Source organism: Perognathus longimembris, chromosome 8, assembly GCF_023159225.1.
Source record: "Perognathus longimembris pacificus isolate PPM17 chromosome 8, ASM2315922v1, whole genome shotgun sequence".
Classification (NCBI taxonomy): domain Eukaryota; kingdom Metazoa; phylum Chordata; class Mammalia; order Rodentia; family Heteromyidae; genus Perognathus; species Perognathus longimembris.
Window position 1 is genome coordinate 51421721 of NC_063168.1, and position 18761 is coordinate 51440481.

The window sequence follows — 18761 nt, forward strand, 5'->3', positions numbered from 1 at the left end:
AGGTCTAGTAACTCACTTAAGGCTTCTGAACCTAAATCCTCCATTTCTAAAATGGAAGAAATAATACCTCTCTCACCAGGGTCCTGGAAAGGTGAAACATAAAGTGGGTGTGCACATAAACCACATGCAGACACATTTTTAATAAGGGAACCTGAATTCACAACTCAGTCACAGCAGCCTTTTACAGGAATCTGTGTGGTCTTTATGCCCCCCTCATGAAAAGCAGATTTTGCTGCACATTTACTTTTTATATAAATTTTAACACTATCCTAGGATGAAACACTGATATGTTTGTTAAAAAATAATAGGGCTCTAGCTGCCCTAACAGCCCCTCAAAGACTCAGCTTCCTACACTGCAGGAGGCTAATTTCGACACAGCTGCTAATATTTGCAAAGTAGGATCAGAGCCCACAGGCCAGTCTTAAAACCTAGTGTGCCCACAACTATCCACTGTAACTGAGCCATCTAAACTGGCAGGAGGGCATTTACCATTTGTACAGATCATTTCTACTTCTCAAAGCTTTCTTAGGTACTCAGGTCTGCAGGAAATGTTTACTGCAGGAGCCTTGAATTCTGTCAATTCTACATTAATAAAGGATTAGAGAACATTGAAATTTAAGACTCTTGCCCTGAAGTAGTTATTTTTGTAAAAAACAAACAAGTTGGACACCAAACCAGACATGACTGATTATGTGAGCAGTAATTATTTAGAAGTCCTACTCACACAGAGGAATTCTAAAGAGAGCGTCTATAGTGGTCGGTTTCCAGCTTTAAGCAGATTCATTTTGCTAATAATCAGACTTACATAGAGCTGAAGTCCTTGGCAAATTCGTTTTTCATTTTGACAGTGGCTACATTTACTGTGAAATATTTCTGTCACATTAAATATTTCTTGTGCTATGCTCACCACCTTAACAAGGTCCATAATGGCCTATGCTGGCCAGCATTCAGTTCTTCATAGAAAATTTCACCTGGAGCTTCATTCATATCAGACAAGACTGAAAGTTAATACATCAAAAGTGAGCTGCATTCTTGAGTCCCTTTCCACCATTGTCACACATCATTTCAGCCTTATCCCCTAAAAAGCTAGGACCAGTCTCATAAGGAAGAATGGCCTTACACGTATGTGTGGCTGGGAAGGTGAGCATGGTGTTACATTGTCTCTTTCCCATCTAAGAACTGGAGAAAAAGATCATTGACATTGTCTACTTTCCCTCAGAGAACATGCAAGTTTGTCTCACTGAGCAGACTCTAGGGAGGTATTTTCTTGCACAAAATCCAAAACAAAAGGTAAATTCTTGTTGGGGAAGGAATCTTTGGATAACTGAATTTGTAGTACATGGAAACTATAAATGGTAGGAGGAGATGGAGATAACAATTACTTACAAATAGATAGACAAGGAAGAGGAAAAAAACTATGGATCACTGTGTAAGACAGTAAAAGCTACCCTCTTATGTATGACAGAGAGAGAAACTGGCCCAAGAAAAGAAAAGAAAAACTCAGCAGTTGAATCACAGCTGTAATTCTTTTGTCTTATAGGGAGAAAAGGTGAATTAGCTGATTGCTGAGGTTTCTTCCATCTCATGTTTTTTTCAGAATTGTTTAAAGCAAAGAGAAGGGGTTGCGAATTTGGCTTAGCGGTAAAGTGCTTGCCTAACATGAAGCCCTAGGTTTGATTCCTCAGCACCATATACACAGAAAAACTGGAAGTGGCACCGTGGCTCAAGAGGGAGAGTGCTAACCTTGAGCAAAAAAGAAGCCAGTGACATTACTCAGGCCCCGAGTCCAAGCCCCAGGACTGGCAAAAAAAAAAAAAAAAAGCACAGATAAATAGAGGTATAGTATAGGAAAGTAGAATGTGGTTTACTGTAAACACTGAATATTAAGTTGCAAAATTAAAGATAAACACATTGATAGCAGTGAAAGGGGAAGGCCTACTGAATACCTGGAAAGACCTGAAAGTCAATAATCTTCCTTAAATTGACAGTAGCAAACACCCTGAAAGTGATTTACATTACAGACTTGTGATAATGTAAGCCTGCATCTCAAATTGTATAGCTAGATTCCATACAGGAAGATAGAAATGGAAGTAAGAATTTGCCACTCTCCAAAGTTGATATTTCATGATGGCTACAACCACAATTCTCCTCCTTGACTGTCCCACTTTCCTACTCATTTGGCCCCCAAATATTTGAGTAAGAGCATACAGCTGACTCTACAGTGATAATAATGTCAAAAATATTAAATATAAATGTTACTCATGGCGCATCAATATTACCATATTCCTAGGCATTTATATAGCCTTAGGCATTAGAAAAACTGAATTAACACGTGATAGGTGGAGGCAGTGATAAACTTGGCATCATGTATGGGAGAATATTGCCTTGGGTAATTAGATTAAATCCCAACTCAACCAGAAGCCAGTTAACCAACTGAGTTAAGAAGACAGTGAAATTTTCTGAACATCATATTTTTCATATGTACACTAGGATTAATAATGCCTATCTCAAGGGCTTATTGTAAAGAAGAAATAAGATAAAGTATGGGAAAGAATTGGGCTCAATTCCTGTCACTAGTGAGCACCCATCATGCCCCCTCCTCTCTTCCTCCCTTCTCTTCCTTCCTTTCTTTTCTTAAAGCAGCTTGGGGAGGCTGTAGTGATAATGGCTTATTCAGAGTATAGATCCAGTGAAATCAGGATACTCAGGTTGTATTGATTTACTGCCTTCCCTCCAACAAGGAACAATGCTAGACTATGACATCTGGCTGTGAAGAGGTTCGTGGCTTTAAAAGAGACTTGGACATTTCCTCTTTTAGTCCTTAAAGTAGATTGGCAGCTCAGGAGTTAGAAAACTCATTTGACAGATGAAGAACTGGAGCTCAGGAAGATTTAATGTCTTGCCCCAAACAAGCTACTAGAGCTAGAAATTGACTTTGAAGGCTCCTGCCCCAAATGTCCACTGAGTCCTTGAAGCTTCTTTCTCCTGGTTCTCAGAGCTCTTCCTATAGCCTAACCCTGAGCATCTAGGGAGATGTCTACAGATGCCTATGTACAATAGAAGGCAAGTGCCCTGCAGGGGCTGAGCCCAAGGGTTGCTTTCCAGGATACTGATGGCATCTTTGTTCTCATACTACAACAGAGCAGGTGCAGTGCTCAGACCCTTACATCAGTAGTTGAAGTGAAACCCTATCCACTATCTGCACCTTTAATGATTTGACTGGGTTCTGGGTTTTTTGTGTTTTTTTTGTTGTTGTTTTTGGTAGTTATATTTAGGAAGTCCAACATGTATCAAGGAAGCCATTTAAAAGGCTACAAGAAGGATTAATCGAATACAGCTTGTTTATCTTTCCATTAGTGGAATCCATAAAGCTGAAAAGAAGGATTCTGAGATAAGAAGGATTGACTTTGGATCCTATAAAAAGCAAGCCCACCATCTTGCCTGTTTCTTTGCTAACACTGAGGAGGGACTTGAAAGGATTGCATAGCCTCCAGTAACCCTGAGCTGGCGGGCACCCAGAAGCAGCAGATTACTATCATCTTTGCTGTCACATAAAAGATGCTCTCAGCGCTTAGGGAGGGGTGTGCTAATGTTCCACTGCTCTTTTAAGTATGGTCTGGCTGGTGATGAATGATCATAATATTTCTTTGTCCTCTCCAAGATAGAGTAATTGTGCAGCATGCATTTCAGGCACTGGTCATTTTTAATATTTAAATGACATGTCGGTTGCAGATTAAAATTTATAAAGTTCAGTGAGAGCCCAGAGAAAAGGATGGGAAATAACTTCTATTTTCAAATGCTATAAAACACAGCGGCCTCCTATTCCAGATTTAAGCATTAACACATTGAAGATTCCATTCCCCCTCTGCCTCTATCCCCCTGTGTCTGTCTTTCTGTCTCTGAGTCTCTATTTCTGTCTGTCTGTCTGTCTGTCTGTCTGTCTGCCTGCCTCCCCCCCTCATATTTAACATTAACAGATCATAACGATAGAGAAATATTAAGCTTGGTTTCAAAAAAAACCCCTGAAATGTAACCTTAGGACACAGCCCATTGGCTAAGCAATTAGACAAAGATGGGAAATCACAGCCACAATTCTAAGTGGAAGAGAATAATGATAACTACCATGATAATGATTACCTGGAAACATCCTCAGACAGTGCAGCGATTATCTGATTATTTCCTTTCTCATCTCTTGTGGGAAAGGTGTTATTATTTTCATCTTGAAAGCAAGTATGATATGTACTCTCAATTTGTGTCTTTCCTCCTGAGAAGCTTCATTATTTGTTTTCTTGTTCATCTTCAAAATAGGAGACTCAGCCACCTCAAATTAAGTAATTTTGTAAACTCAGAATAATCTGTGCTTCTAGAATGACTTGTGAAAATTCAGTGTTTTAATCAAATACACTAACTACAAATTGCCCACAAATAGAGAAATTTAAAAAGGTTGACACAAAATAAATACTAGTAGAAACTCTAATACTTCATAAGCTTTGATAAGTATATATGCCTCGCCACCCACCACCACCCATTTTTACAATTGAGACTGGGTAGGAAAGGAGACACACATATAATTAATATGGGGTCTTCTTTGAATAATACAGGGTCTTTATACTTTGAATAAACTTATAATTATACCTGAAGCTAAATTGCAAGGCCAAAGACACATGAGAAGTGAAAACATGATCAACAACAACAAACAAAACAGTGTCTGTTCCTGAGTTCTATTTTTTGTGAATGGGGAAACCATCCTGAGACTTGAACTCAGGGTCTAGGCACTATAACTGACCATTTTTGCTCTACCACATGAGCCACATCTCTGCTTGCACTTTTTGGTGATTATCTGGAGATATGACTCTTATAGACTTTCCTGCCCAGGCTGGCTTTGAAATGCTACCCAAAGATCTCAGTCTCCTGAGTAGCTAGGAATACAGGCATGAACCACCATTGCCCAACTTTAATTTTGTTTTTATTTGGCATATAGTAGTCATATAAACTTCTAGCATCCACTGGGAGTTAAATGCTACAACAAAGGAGGCTTTCAGTGGACTTCTTTGACATTAAGGACAGCTGCCATGATGAAATACTATAGAGCAGGAGGCTTACACCACAGAAATGGATGTTCCCACAGTTATTGGAGGCTGGAAGTTCGGGGTAGGCTGTCAACAAGTTTTCTTTCTGCTCAGGTCTCTTTCCTTGGCTTGTATAAGTCTGTCTTGCTTCATCTTCAGGTGGTCTTTTCAGTGTGCTTTGTATTGTGCTGCAAAGTGCAGACACATTTTCTATGTATCTCACATTCTTTTTCCTTTCCTTTTTTCCTATACCAGTTTCTGTGGCTTATAAATGATCCTGGGTCACTGTCACTGAGCATTTTTGCTCAAGGCGAATGCTCTACCACTTGACCTACAGCTCCACTTACAGCTTTTTGGTTGCTAATTGGAGATGATAGTCAAGGATATTCCTACCCAGAATGGCTTTTAATCATGATCCTCAGATCTCAGCCTCCTGATTAGCAAAGATTACAGGTGGGAGGCACTGATGACTGGCATATAACAATACTCATGAGATTGGATTAAGGCACAAAGACCCTCACTTTAACATAATTGCCTCTTTAAGGCCCTAACTCCAAACCACATTCTGCCTAATTGGGGATTAGCACTTCACCATTTGATCATAGTGGAGAATCAATGCAGCCCACATCAGGTGCACTTAGGCAAGCTTATTAGAAATGACCACTGGGCTGGGGATATGGCCTAGTGGCAAGAGTGCCTGCCTCGGATACACGAGGCCCTAGGTTCGATTCCCCAGCACCACATATACAGAAAACGGCCAGAAGCGGCGCTGTGGCTCAAGTGGCAGAGTGCTAGCCTTGAGCGGGAAGAAGCCAGGGACAGTGCTCAGGCCCTGAGTCCAAGGCCCAGGACTGGCAAAAAAAAAAATAAATAAAATAAATAGAAATGACCACTTACCCTACAGCCCTGAGCCCTGGAACATATATATGGTCAGCGGTGCTTTTACACTCCCACCTTCCTGTCAGCTGGCTAGACTCAAGTTCCTCAAAGGTGGCCCCAAATATTCTCAAAGAGGATCCTGCACATCTACTGGGATCTTCATGCAGTGTCTCACTGGGGCCATTGCGAAGTCTTTCATCAAAGTTACTGCTGCTTTTCCTATTTCCCTAATTCTGACCATATGCTCATGGAAAGGCATTGCATTTCTCTTCCTATAAGATGACAAGTGGCAGATCTAGCCACTCCTCTCCTCATGTTGTAGGAGAAGCAGGTTTTTGCTCAGAGGTTTCTCCCACTTTATTTGCACTATGTGGCCTCCCCATCAAGTGCATTTGCTCCATGCTGGCGGTTTCAGGTCATAGGGTCATCTGGAGAGTTAACAGTCCCCCTGCTGCCCAACAGCACTTATTGGATAAAGTCAAGTTGATCCCAGATGGAGCAGGTGAACAAAGCCTTCAAGCAACAGTTCTTTCCAGTGTATGAGCATAGACTTTCTTCCATTTCAAGAAGATATGGCACTAAAGATCCTAATGTTAAAACATATGAATGGGGATGGTTTTCACATGATACATGAAATCTGCATTTTTAGATTATTATATTTATTTCCTAGTCTCTTTAAGTAGAAAGTTTTCTGCATTTCTTTGCATATTTCAACTGGGAACTTGTATTCTGTATATGTATACCTTATCAACCCATTATAACACAAAATCAGGAGAGAGAGAGAGAGAGAGAGAGAGAGAGAGAGAGAGAGAGAGAGAGAGAGAGACATGCACTAGTACATGCCTATATTTTCAGCACTAGGAAGGTTGACATAGGAGGATCACAGGTTTGAGACAACCTGGGCTACATAGTAAATTCTAAGACAGCTTGAGTTATAAAGGGAGATACCACGGGCTGGGGATATAGCCTAGTGGCAAGAGTGCCTGCCTCGGATACACGAGGCCCTAGGTTCGATTCCCCAGCACCACATATACAGAAAACGGCCAGAAGCGGCGCTGTGGCTCAAGTGGCAGAGTGCTAGCCTTGAGCGGGAAGAAGCCAGGGACAGTGCTCAGGCCCTGAGTCCAAGGCCCAGGACTGGCCAAAAAAAAAAAAAAAAAGGGAGATACCAATTCAAAGAAAAGAAAAGAAAAAACAAAAGATGTGTATCCTGTGATTGTACCTACACTATCTCTGTAATCTTATCTGAGTATATTGGAAACCATGTATAATGGTATTAGAACTAGGAAATTGAAAGGGAATACCAAAATTGAGAGACACAGGGTAAAAAAAAGAAAAAAAAACAACTACAAAAGCAATACTTGCAAAACTGTTTGGTCTAAGTGAACTGAACACCTCATGGGGGGAAAGGGAAAGGGGGAGGAGGGAGGGGGGCATGAGGGACGAGGTAACAAACAGTACAAGTAATGTATCCAATGCCTAACATATGAAACTGTAACCTCTCTGTACATCAGTTTGATAATAAAAATTTGAAAAATAAATAAATAAAGATGTTAAAATATTTTAAAATCATGCATTTCTTCATTGACCAAGCATGTAGGTACTAAGTGACAGAGATGGCACCAAACATTGGGGACACAAAAGGAAGTGCATAGTCAGCTGGAGGAGAGGGGAAAATAAAGAGGAAAACCATTGAGAGAACACAATAGTTCTCAAACCTGAGCCTGCATCACAGTCTCATAGAGGGCTTGTTGAAGCTCAGCTGTCTTATTGCATGCTTCTCCCTGTGTCTAATTCATTGGGGCTCAGCTGATGCTCAGCAATCTCTCATACACTTCCTGGTGCTGCCAGGGCATCCGGCACAGAGAACAGACATTGATAAACACTGATCTGGAGCTACAAGAGTTCAGAGCCATGGAGGCTCCGAGCAGGTTGTGGTGTAGGGAGGTCAGAGAGAGCTCCATGGGAGTGATGAGTTAGGAAGGATATGGATTTAGTTCTAAAGGAACTGAAAAAAATCAGAACGCATTTGGCCTTAAAAGTCATAAAATATAAATAATCCCATTTGCCTAGTACAGAGTTTGAGTTTGAATAGCTACAGGACATAAATGTCCAAGACTTATGGGTCATGTATCTGACTCCAGCTTATTTGCTTACTGTCCTGTAGTTGATTCTGTAAATGTACATTGATCCTAAGGGATGCGCTTCAAGCTGGAAGAACAGAGCCCTGGTGGGACTCTGCCCACAATTATCTGTCTCCAACAGAGACTTCTTTTTCATTTCCTACTATGAGGAAGAAATGAAAGTGACAAATCCTACTAGAGAGGAAAGAAGCATAGCAAAAGGCTATGTTGATTACCCATAAGCAGACCAGGTGGGGTAAGTTTTTGACACTGACCAATGAGCCACAGTGAGGAGGTACTTGAGACCCTTGATAATTTCATTGGTTCATTATGATTGCCTCTTGGGAAACCTTAAGATTTACCTACCTGTCATGGCCTCCAGTCACTCAGAGAGAAGAGAGAGAGAGAGAGAGGATGGGCCTAATAGGGAGAAATTGGGTTGTAATAAAATGTGCTCCATTCCTTTCTTTCTAGGGGAAGATGATGATGACGATGAATGTGGGGAGGAGAAGCTGCCTTCCTGTTTTGACTACGTGATGCACTTTCTGACTGTGTTCTGGAAGGTCCTATTTGCCTTCGTCCCCCCTACTGAATACTGGAATGGCTGGGCATGCTTCATTGTCTCCATTATTATGATTGGCCTATTGACAGCTTTCATTGGCGACCTGGCTTCACACTTTGGCTGCACCATTGGCCTGAAAGATTCCGTGACTGCGGTGGTGTTTGTTGCCCTTGGAACTTCAGTGCCAGGTAAAGGATTCATTTATGTATTATTCCTCCATAAACAGGAGCTCATTTGCCTTCTTAATGCCTTTCTTTCCTAGAGTTTCCAGGGCTGTGATAAGAAACTAGGCCTATGAAAGGGTGAGAGCCCTAAAATATAAATACTATTACTACTCAAGTGCATTGTCAAACGCTGGCATTTCTCAAGGTTATAAAGCTGGCTAGTGTCATCATACTGACAGGAGCACATTCCCAGAGGGTCTCCAAGCATGCAGGGAAAAAGATGATTTGTTTGATGGATAGAGTTTTTTTCAGATCAGCCTCCTTGACAGAAAAAACTTTCAAAACCACGAAACAAAATTCAGAATCTGAAGAACAAAATTTCTGTCTTGTATATGTGTACTAAGATTTGAGTGATTTCTGTGAAACTCTGTATTCATTGGAGGAGCTAAGACACACTTCTTGGTTACTTGGACAATATTTATTGATCCAAAGATTAAGGAAGGTAAGTAAAAAGCCAATCAGAGAAGGAACAAATAATCTTGACAGAAGTCAGTAAGCTAAGTGTACATCCTATGGACATAGCTTCTGGCAGGAATTGCTTCATGCACTCCTTTTAAGCTGAATTTTTCTTCCAAACTACAACCGTAGTTTATTAGGCTTATTCAAAGTTCTGAGTTAGGACATCTTAGTGACACGTGATCACCCCCCAGATTTTAACAGCAGAAATTTTTCTGTTTTCGCTAGACATGGAGAACTACCTAGGAACTTGTTGAAAAACAATATCCACATATGAGACCCCCTCTAACAACCTATGGGACACTCGGGTTAAGGCTCAGAACAGTGTGCTTTACATTCACCAGTGACTCTGATAAACTATCACAAATTATTATAAATGAAATGCTGGATTTATTTCCCAGGACTAGTAGACTTCTGGACAGGTATAAAGGCTTAACTTAGTGCAACAAGACACACATTCTCTACCAAGTAGCAGACCATATTAAATGAGCTTGCATAAAGGCAGAACTGGCAACAAATATAGCCCTGCCGATGAAGCCATTCATCATATACTTTCCACGTTAACCACAGTTTTGATTCTAAACCTTGCCAGACTTGGTAATCCTGGCTTTTGGGTTGAGTCTAAAAACAAATGATATCTATCATGTATAGTCATGTGTCACTTGATGATAGTGATACATTATAAGAAATGCACAATTAACTCACTTCATTATTGCAAGAGATTCATTATATACTTACTCCAACTAATAGGACTATGATGTCACTAGGCAATATCACTTTGCAGGACCACTGTTCATATGCAAGATCTGTCACTAATCTAGAAATCTTTATATGATATATGAAAATATTTTTAACACAATTTACCAGTTATTCTTCATGAAGACATTTATCATCTCAGTGACAAAGATGTTTTAACTACTCAGAGTTTCCGTTTATTCATTTGTAAAACAGGGTTACCACTACTTAATATGCGGAATTGTGGTTAAGACTGTAGAAAATATTGGAACATAAATTATGCATCTAGCAAAGCACCTGGGATATAGAAAGAACTCAATAAAATTGTAGCTCTTATGATAATTGTTTCTGTTGAATAATTTAGGATGGCCTAACCAATCTATAGCTACCTTGTGTAACCCAGCTGGCCATCATGAGGCCTGCAGATTTATGCTAATCAGCCACAACACATGGTGTTATCCAATTGGCTGGTCACTTGAGAGGTCCTGTTTAAGAGGATCCACATGATTTGAGTGTCCAATCAGTTACTGGACAGTGCAGCAATTTAGAGAGTGCTTATGTTCCCTCAGTGCTCCTCCATGTTAGTCTTCTTCATGACTGTTGATCCTAAGAGAAGGTAAGACTCTCTCAAATCCAGCTGTCTTCCCATAGCTCCACATCTGGGGCTGGGGATATGGCCTAGTGGCAAGAGTGCTTGCCTCGTATACATGAGGCCCTGGGTTCGATTCCCCAGCACCACATATACAGAAAACGGCCAGAAGTGGCGCTGTGGCTCAAATGGCAGAGTTCTAGCCTTGAGCAAAAAGAAGCCAGGGACAGTGCTCAGGCCCTGAGTCCATGCCCCAGGACTGGCCCAAAAAAAAAAAAAATGCACACCATAGCTCCACATCTGGCCTCATCTTTCCCCAAATATAACAGAAGTTAACCAAGCAAGAGAAAAACTTAATATTCATATCTCATATTGTAGCTAAAGAAACAAAGCATAGTTGTATCCATCTGAGGATATAGGAAAATACACTTTGAGGTTCTACCTTTCTTCTTAAGGAAATCTTAAGTCTGTCTTCTTGAGACATGCTTTCAAGTTCTGTCTCAAATAGACTTCAAGTTAGCATACACTGCTAGCCTGCCTTTACTGCCCTTGAGGAGAAAATGAGCTAATGATGATCATAGAGGCTAATGGGGTCTCTGATGTCAGTTTTCATTTCTGAAAAGGCAGCAGTTATTCTACCAAACACATCCCTTGTTTTCAAAAAGAAAAAGAGTGCTTTTTCAGCCTCAAATCCTTGTTCCTGAATATGTTTCTTATTTATAAATAACATTTCCAGTGGTGCCTCTGTACTATCTCATTTCATTACATTTTATTAAATTCACTTGAAAAGTATGGCAGCCATGTGATTAAAACTATTTTGCTGGAACATGAAATGTTGGTAATAGTTAGTTAGTTGGTTATAGTTGTTGGTTATGCTTAGAGAATCATGTGTGGGGTCCCTAAAGCCCCACTCAGAGTCCAGGTAGACATCAAAAGATAAGAAAACCTGTTTGGGGAGAATCCAATTGAACCATTAGTTGTTGAAATAGCTTTTCCTACATTACCATAAATGCTTCTCCTCAAGACACAGGTCTCCTTGCTGTGTTATGGGGACAGCTCCTGTGTTTTGCTGCAATATTATCTGTACAGCATATTCCCTGAACAATAAACTCATAAGTAATTTCAGATAATCATAGCTATATAAATAAGCATTTCCCTCCTCAAAAAGCTGTGAACATTGAAGAAGAAGCTAGGTGAGTATAATATTTATCCTTCAACCCTGCAGATTCAGAGCCATGTTTTATTATGTCCCCAGACTCCTAAAGATAAATTAAAATGATGCTATTGTTTCTAGATGACAAAGCTCAGTTGCTACATGTAAAAGAGTGAAAAAAGATTCTCTTCACTTACAGTCTACTATTAATCAGTATTGACCCAGGGGCTCAGCATACTCTCTAGGCTGATATCTTGGCACTTTTCCTAAAGTAGAATTTCCTGCATAGTGCCTGATGAACTACTGCCTCCACCTAGGTGAGGCTCTTAGATCCTTTGAGTGTGCTTGTCAGGCAGGAGTTGAAAACCTTCCTCTGCTAGTCCTCAGACAGGATTTAAATAACCACATATCTCATTAAGAGTACTTTTTACAGTATTATTCAACATTCTATTGGAAAAAGCTTGTGACTTTCTAAATAAGACAGTGGCCTCGGGCTGGGAATATGGCCTAGTGGCAAAAGTGCTTGCCTCATATACATGAAACCCTGGGTTCAATTCCCCAGCACCACATATATGGAAAATGGCCATGAGTGGCGCTGTGGCTCAAGTGGCAGAGTGCTAGCCTTGAGCTTAAAGAAGTCAAGGACAGTGCTGGGGCCTTGAGTCCAAGGCCCAGGACTGGCAAAAAAAAAAAAAAAAAAAAGACAGTGGCCTCCTCATGCTAGCTGGTACCCAAGGCTCATTAACATCTACTGGTACCAAGGGACTCTTACCAGGGTCCTCACTCACCCCACCTTTGGATATGCCTACACCCACTGGAAGATCCACTCCCACATGTAGCAGAAGAGTCTTCTCTTCCTGAATCATCAGTTCTGCAGGCCTTTGTATCTGGAGAAAGAGGCTTCAAAACAGTCTCTTCCCACCATGGTAGGTTGAAGAGAGTCAAGAGTGTGTTGTGTAGCCCTTTCTCTTTCCAGCCCAGCCTTACTCCCTGTACAGAGTCATCATAGCTTAAATGCCATTTATATCCAATGATTTGACAAATGTATCTCTCCAGCTCCTGGCTTCTTCTGAGCCAGATTCATATACCTATGGACACCCCTGTCTTTATTCTGGATGTCTAATCTGCAGCTCAGTATGGCCATATTCAAAATGAAGTTATTGGTTTCTGCTGCCCAGTGACCTTACTCTTTTACCAAACTTGTTCTTTCTGAATCAGAACTTTCTCAGGAAAACCGTATCATCATCTAACCATAAGCCCTGGGTTCCTTTTTCCTCCCCTCACAGTCAGCCCATCTTTAATTTCTTCCCTCTAAAATGCCACTTGATCAGTCCCACTTATCTCTTCCTCCATCTTCTCATAGTCTAACATGGCTGGTTCTTTGCACCCAGATTCTTCAGTGGTCTCCTATCGTCTTTCTCCATAGTCTTGATTCTGTTTGGGTCTTGTATTACCTACTTTCACCTGGAGCTTCCCTTTGCCATTTGCAATGAATATTCTAGGCTGTTATCTTAGCCACTGTCATTATAAGATATTTTTCTATTTCTCTGAATATTTTGAATATCCCTTTATCCTTTGAAACCTGGCATGTGGGAATTATTTACCTCTGGAGATTTTAAAGGGCAAGGGAACATACACTTTAGAGATTTGAAGGATTCTCCATTTTGGATACAGGGACTTAAAAAAATTTTTTTCTTGGAATGTGTTATTTTTAAATCACATCGCTCCCATGCTTGCAAATACCATAGGAAGAATTTGGTATGGTACTGGTGCTACCTATTGTTTGCATGTGTTCGTGTAGTGTGGGGTAATATGCTGTAAGCAGGAATAGTGAAAAGAGCATTAGAATGGAATTCAGAAACCTGGGCTCTGCTCATTACTCACTATGTGGCTGGAATCGATTTCTTGATTCTCAGAGACTCCATTCCCTTGACTGTAAAATAGACATTATACTACATGGCAATTCAAATGGGATCAATAATATGATTAAGTAATATGTAGGTGTCACAGTATTTGTCTACTGGAAACTAGTGCAAGAAGCAGGAACTAATTATCTCATCATTCACATACTGAATCCAACTCTAAAAAAGTATCAAATGGAAGAGAAGCTGGGAGAAGATAAGGATAAATTGAAAAAGTTCTATGAAGAAGGGAAGATATTTTTTTAAACTTGCCACAAAGTGTATGTGTGTGTGTGTGTGTGTGTGTGTGTGTAAGACATGAACGCAGTATTTACCTTACCTTACTACATCATCAATGATGTGAAATGATTTCACTTCCTCCCAACTTCTATTTATTTTGTTCCCTGTTTATTTTTCTCCATATGAAGATTTTTTTGGTTTTTTTCACTGTGCTTGGAAACAACCCTGATTATTTTTATAACAGAAAAAGCAGGAACTACTAATGGTTTACATTTTTCAGTTTTTAATTTCCTGGCTTCTAATAACTCTCAAAACTAACATATTCTGCATTACACTTAAGTAGCAAATAGTTTACGCTTACTACCTCTTGCTGCTCAGTGGAGATTAAAATAACTTGCTGAGTTGTACAGGTCCTAGTCTATAGCCTCAAGAAGGCATGACGCTCCAAATGACACTCCTGGAGGAATACAGGCACCACAGCTGTGGGTAGACACAGGAGTGGCCTCTCAGAAGGTACATAGAGCTTACTGTGGCGTGAGCACCCAGGATCCTCATGTTACTTGAGGAAGTTAAGTCTCACAGGGAATTAATCATTTGTCCACATTTAGTCCAAGTTTATTGGGATGATAATTTGTAGAATCAATAATACCACTTTTTCTAATATTGTATTCAACCACTATATCAACCACTTTAGATTTTGTTTTTAAAGTAGTAACCATACTTTTCCATAGGTCTTTCAAGTTTTTTTTTAAGTGACATATCTTTCTGTGCCTTTTCTACTTTGAAAGCATGCAACACAGACTGTATTCACCACCTTGAACTCAGAAATATTGTTACTCCCTTTGACATCAAGAGCTAGTAGACTTCATGCTTCAAATAAAGCCAGAAATTAATTTTTTAAAATCTCCTTCTAGAGGCATCACCTTATATCTGTAATGTAAAACTTTCAAGACTAAGACTACTGGACACTTTTTTTTTGTCGGTCATGGGGCTTGAACTCTAGGCCTGGGCACTATCCCTGAGCTCTTCAGCTCAAGACTAGCATTCTACCACTTGAGCCACAGCACCACTTCTGGTTTTCTGGTAGTTAATTGAAGATAGGAGTCTCCCAGCCTTTCCTGCTGAGGCTGACTTTGAACCAAGATCCTCATATCTCAACCTCCTGAGTAGCTAGGATTATAAGAACACTGGACACTCTCAAAGATATCCAGCCCTGCAGTAGCTGACAGTGAGTAGAATGCTGGGACTGTCCTCATCAGCCATAGTGATGTGCTGCTAATGCATGTGAGCCCAGGGCTAGACCGCACTGCCTGTGAGACACATGCCAGGTGCTGGATATGGGTGAGTAGGTCCCAGGGAAGGGGCTACAGCATCAGTTTTTTTCTAGTGTCTAGTCTGAGAAAAAAGTAGGAGACAGGGTATAAGATCATTAGAAATTAATCCCAAGGCCTCAAGCATAAACACTCTCAGTCTGCCACTCACTTAACTGCAGCAGTGGGGTCAGAAGGGAACATGACATGTCCGATTGAAAGCCAACACTGTCCTGAGTGGGAAATTCTACCCTGCCATTCTGAATTAGCAGTCATCTATGCTCCCTCGAAGAACATACAAGAAATCACATTGACTCCATTATTTCCTCTCTTCCCATCCCATTTAACATGGATTTGATGTTGTCCATACAGGACTTACAAGACAGACCACTGGTTAACAGACTCACTTTCAAAAGGATGGCATACTGTTTGTTCTCTTAGTACAGAGCTCGTAAATACGTACCAAGGGGATAGGAAAGGAAAGGAGCTTTAGAGAAAGGTGGACCAGTGTTCAAACAAATCTTCTCTCCTTCATTTGTACTCAACGTATGACACACCCCAGAAGCAAAATATCTCTTAGCCTTTATTCCCTAGCCTTAATCATGAAAACATCTCTCATAGAATTGTAGTGATGTTACATAACAGCCCATTTATAAGGTGCCCAGCATTGGCCATATAGTAGACACTAAGAAGAATATGACATCTCTTTTCCCTTCTGCTTTGCTATATTGATGAATTGAATTTAGGGCTCTTGGGGTGTGTAGCTTATATCTCAGCCATTAAAATGGCAGCTGTGTAAATCCTCAATCTGTCTTCATGGCTATCTTTTGCTGTGTTTTCCCATGAGGTGGACAGCTTCCATTTCCTGCACATTCACTGCCCTGACCTTTATCCTCTGCACTTTCACATTTCAAAACAGATTGTCACAGGGTTCAAGAAGTGGCATCACCACAGGGTGTCTTCATATTTAATTAGGCTCCAAAAAAGACGTGGAAACAATTGCTTCACCTTGAGTCAAGATTCCCAAATGGCTTTGGTGTTATCTCTCCCCAACAGGATCCTAAAGGTCAGACATATTTTGTTTCCAGATAGTCCATACCAGCCACTTTCTTCACTAACCAAGCAAGTCTGAAAATGGAACCTCAAGCTGCAGTCAGGCCAGGAGTCAGGGCCATCCCGGAACACTTCCAGAGGAGCTGTATTGAACACCCCCATAACTCCAATAGCTTCCCACCAGACCTTATCTTACCCCCATTCCAGTGAGTAGCCATCTGGAGATAAAGTGCCTTGTGCTTTCCAGCATACTAGCCCACAAATAGGTGACATTACTAGAGCCAAAGGACACCCACAGGAGAGATGAAAACAAAGGAAAGCTAGACAGCAGATTCTACCAGATTTACTCTATACCCAGCACCAGAACTGCCTTTTATCATCTACTGAAAACTGCAGAAGAGGCTATGTATAGCCAGCTCGAAACATTTGTAAGAGCCTGGGAGAGATCCATTTTAAAAATGATTTCCATCTTGTATCCTTTCTGCTCAAAAAAAAATAGAATTTGTGTTTAATACTTTTAAGGTCTTTTCTTTTTTACAATCCCTGATTTATTTTTCTCAAAGGGCAGTACTCTGTGCCACCTGCCACCAGAACAAGCCTGGAGTGCAACCAGGGTGATGGCAATGATGTCATCTAACAGGAGGTGGTCCAAGGAGCAGGGATTTCCAGAATGCATCCTGCCCTGCCTGAAGCCTTGCAGGGTCTCTGCATTCATGCCCCAAGCCCACATGAACCATCTTCACTCAACCCCATAAAAGTCATAGAATAAGAGAAAGTTGATGAAAATATCTCATCCCATGCTGTCTATCCAAACTTCCTTACAGACTCTTGGTGGGCCAAAACAAGAACACTTGGCAGGAACATGGTATCAACACATACATGTATGTGTGTATGTGATTGTGTGTGTTTGAAGGATTGATGCTATGCATGAATGATGTAAATGAATTCTCAGCCTCGGGGTGTATTTCAAAATACATGAGTATCAAGTACAGCAATAGCGTTTGACCCATGGAGCATTTTGCTCCGTGGAGATGAGCAAGAAGGTAGATCTATAACAGATGACTGGCAAAGGATGTTGAGTTGATGGTTTTCTTTCTCTCTTTTCCTTTGTAACTGCAAGTGATAATTGTGGTTTGATCTCTGGGTCTTGCTCTTGATAGGCAAACCACTCTATTTCTTGAGCCAAACCCACAACCGTTTTGTGCTTTTTATTTTTCACAAAGGTAATCATGTTTTGCCCTAGGTGGCTTCAGGCATTCTCCATCTACCTACCAACCTGAAGAGCTGAAATTACAGACATGTATTAATTTTCATGCCTGGCTTGTTTGTTGAGATGGTATCTTGCTAATTCTTTTGCTGGTACTGGCCTTGAACTATGATTCTCTCAGTCTCCACCTCTCTATTAAGTTGGGGTTGAAACATGAACAAGTGTACCTACCTTGCTTTTTTGTTAAAATTTACAGATAAAGTAATGACATTTTTAAAAAGAAAAATCTTAAGAACTACTTTTCCTTCCTTTACAATGCAGGCCCAGCCTACATTTTTAGCTTTACTGAATCACTGCCTGCATCTCATAAAATTCTAATGTATTCGAACTCTTCCGTGTAGGGGCTTTTAATAAACTCACTGCCTCATGCTGCCATTACCCTAATCCAATTTTAGAACATTTCACCACTCCAGACAGATCCCTTGTGGCTATTTACAGGTGATTCCCTTATCCTGTATCATCCCAGGCAAGACAACAACATGTCCTTGGATTTTATAGTTCTTCTTTTCTCTCAAAATTTTGCCTGCATCAATTTCAGTATTTTTTAAAAAATCATAGAATCTCTATCCTCTTGTAATCTTGCTCACTTGAAAAATATATAATATGGGAATTTACCACAACTTCATGATTTTAACATTATTTCATTCATTGCAACATCTTCTATGGAGATTTGCAGATGACAAAGCTTTGGTCTTGGTTGTTTTGTGCATCCATAGAATCATATATCTTTCAAAGTACTCCCAATAGCCTCCTCAACCATAATCTCAGGTCATATGTTACAGATTGGGGGGGATGTAGAAGTATCAAAGGACGGTACTTAAAATTTGCACTAGGGACTGCTGCTAGGGTAATATTCCATGCTTAATGATCTGTAATTACTGAATGTCTTTAGCCAATTCATTTAGTTGGTCAGAACACCATGCCAGAGAGGCAAGTTTCCAAATCTCATCCTGGCCTTATGAGTGCTGGTTGTTGACCCCTGATCAATACAAATCCATCACCTCACAGCCATTAGGAAGAGAGCAGAGACCAAGGAGGTCTCTTCATCAGAAGTCATGGACAGGGGCCCTCTGCACAAAGAAAGATACATTGCTGTTAAACCCAAAGGAAGAAGACTGAGGCTCTAAGAAAACATAATTACCTACATCATGGGCACTACATGAGTCACAAAATGAATTTAAACCCAATGGTATTTTTAGA

The 18761-nt window shown here is 40.5% G+C and overlaps 1 protein-coding gene across 9 annotated transcripts in view; it reads left to right on the forward strand.

Moving 5' to 3' along the window:
* Slc8a1 (solute carrier family 8 member A1) overlaps positions 1–18761 on the forward strand; it is a 343885-nt gene that overhangs the window by 313225 nt on the left and 11899 nt on the right. For all 9 annotated transcript variants that reach the window (XM_048353061.1, XM_048353058.1, XM_048353057.1 and 6 more), the window contains one exon: positions 8546–8821. In XM_048353061.1, coding sequence (XP_048209018.1) covers positions 8546–8821 — 276 coding nt within the window. The remainder of the gene's footprint in view (positions 1–8545; positions 8822–18761) is intronic.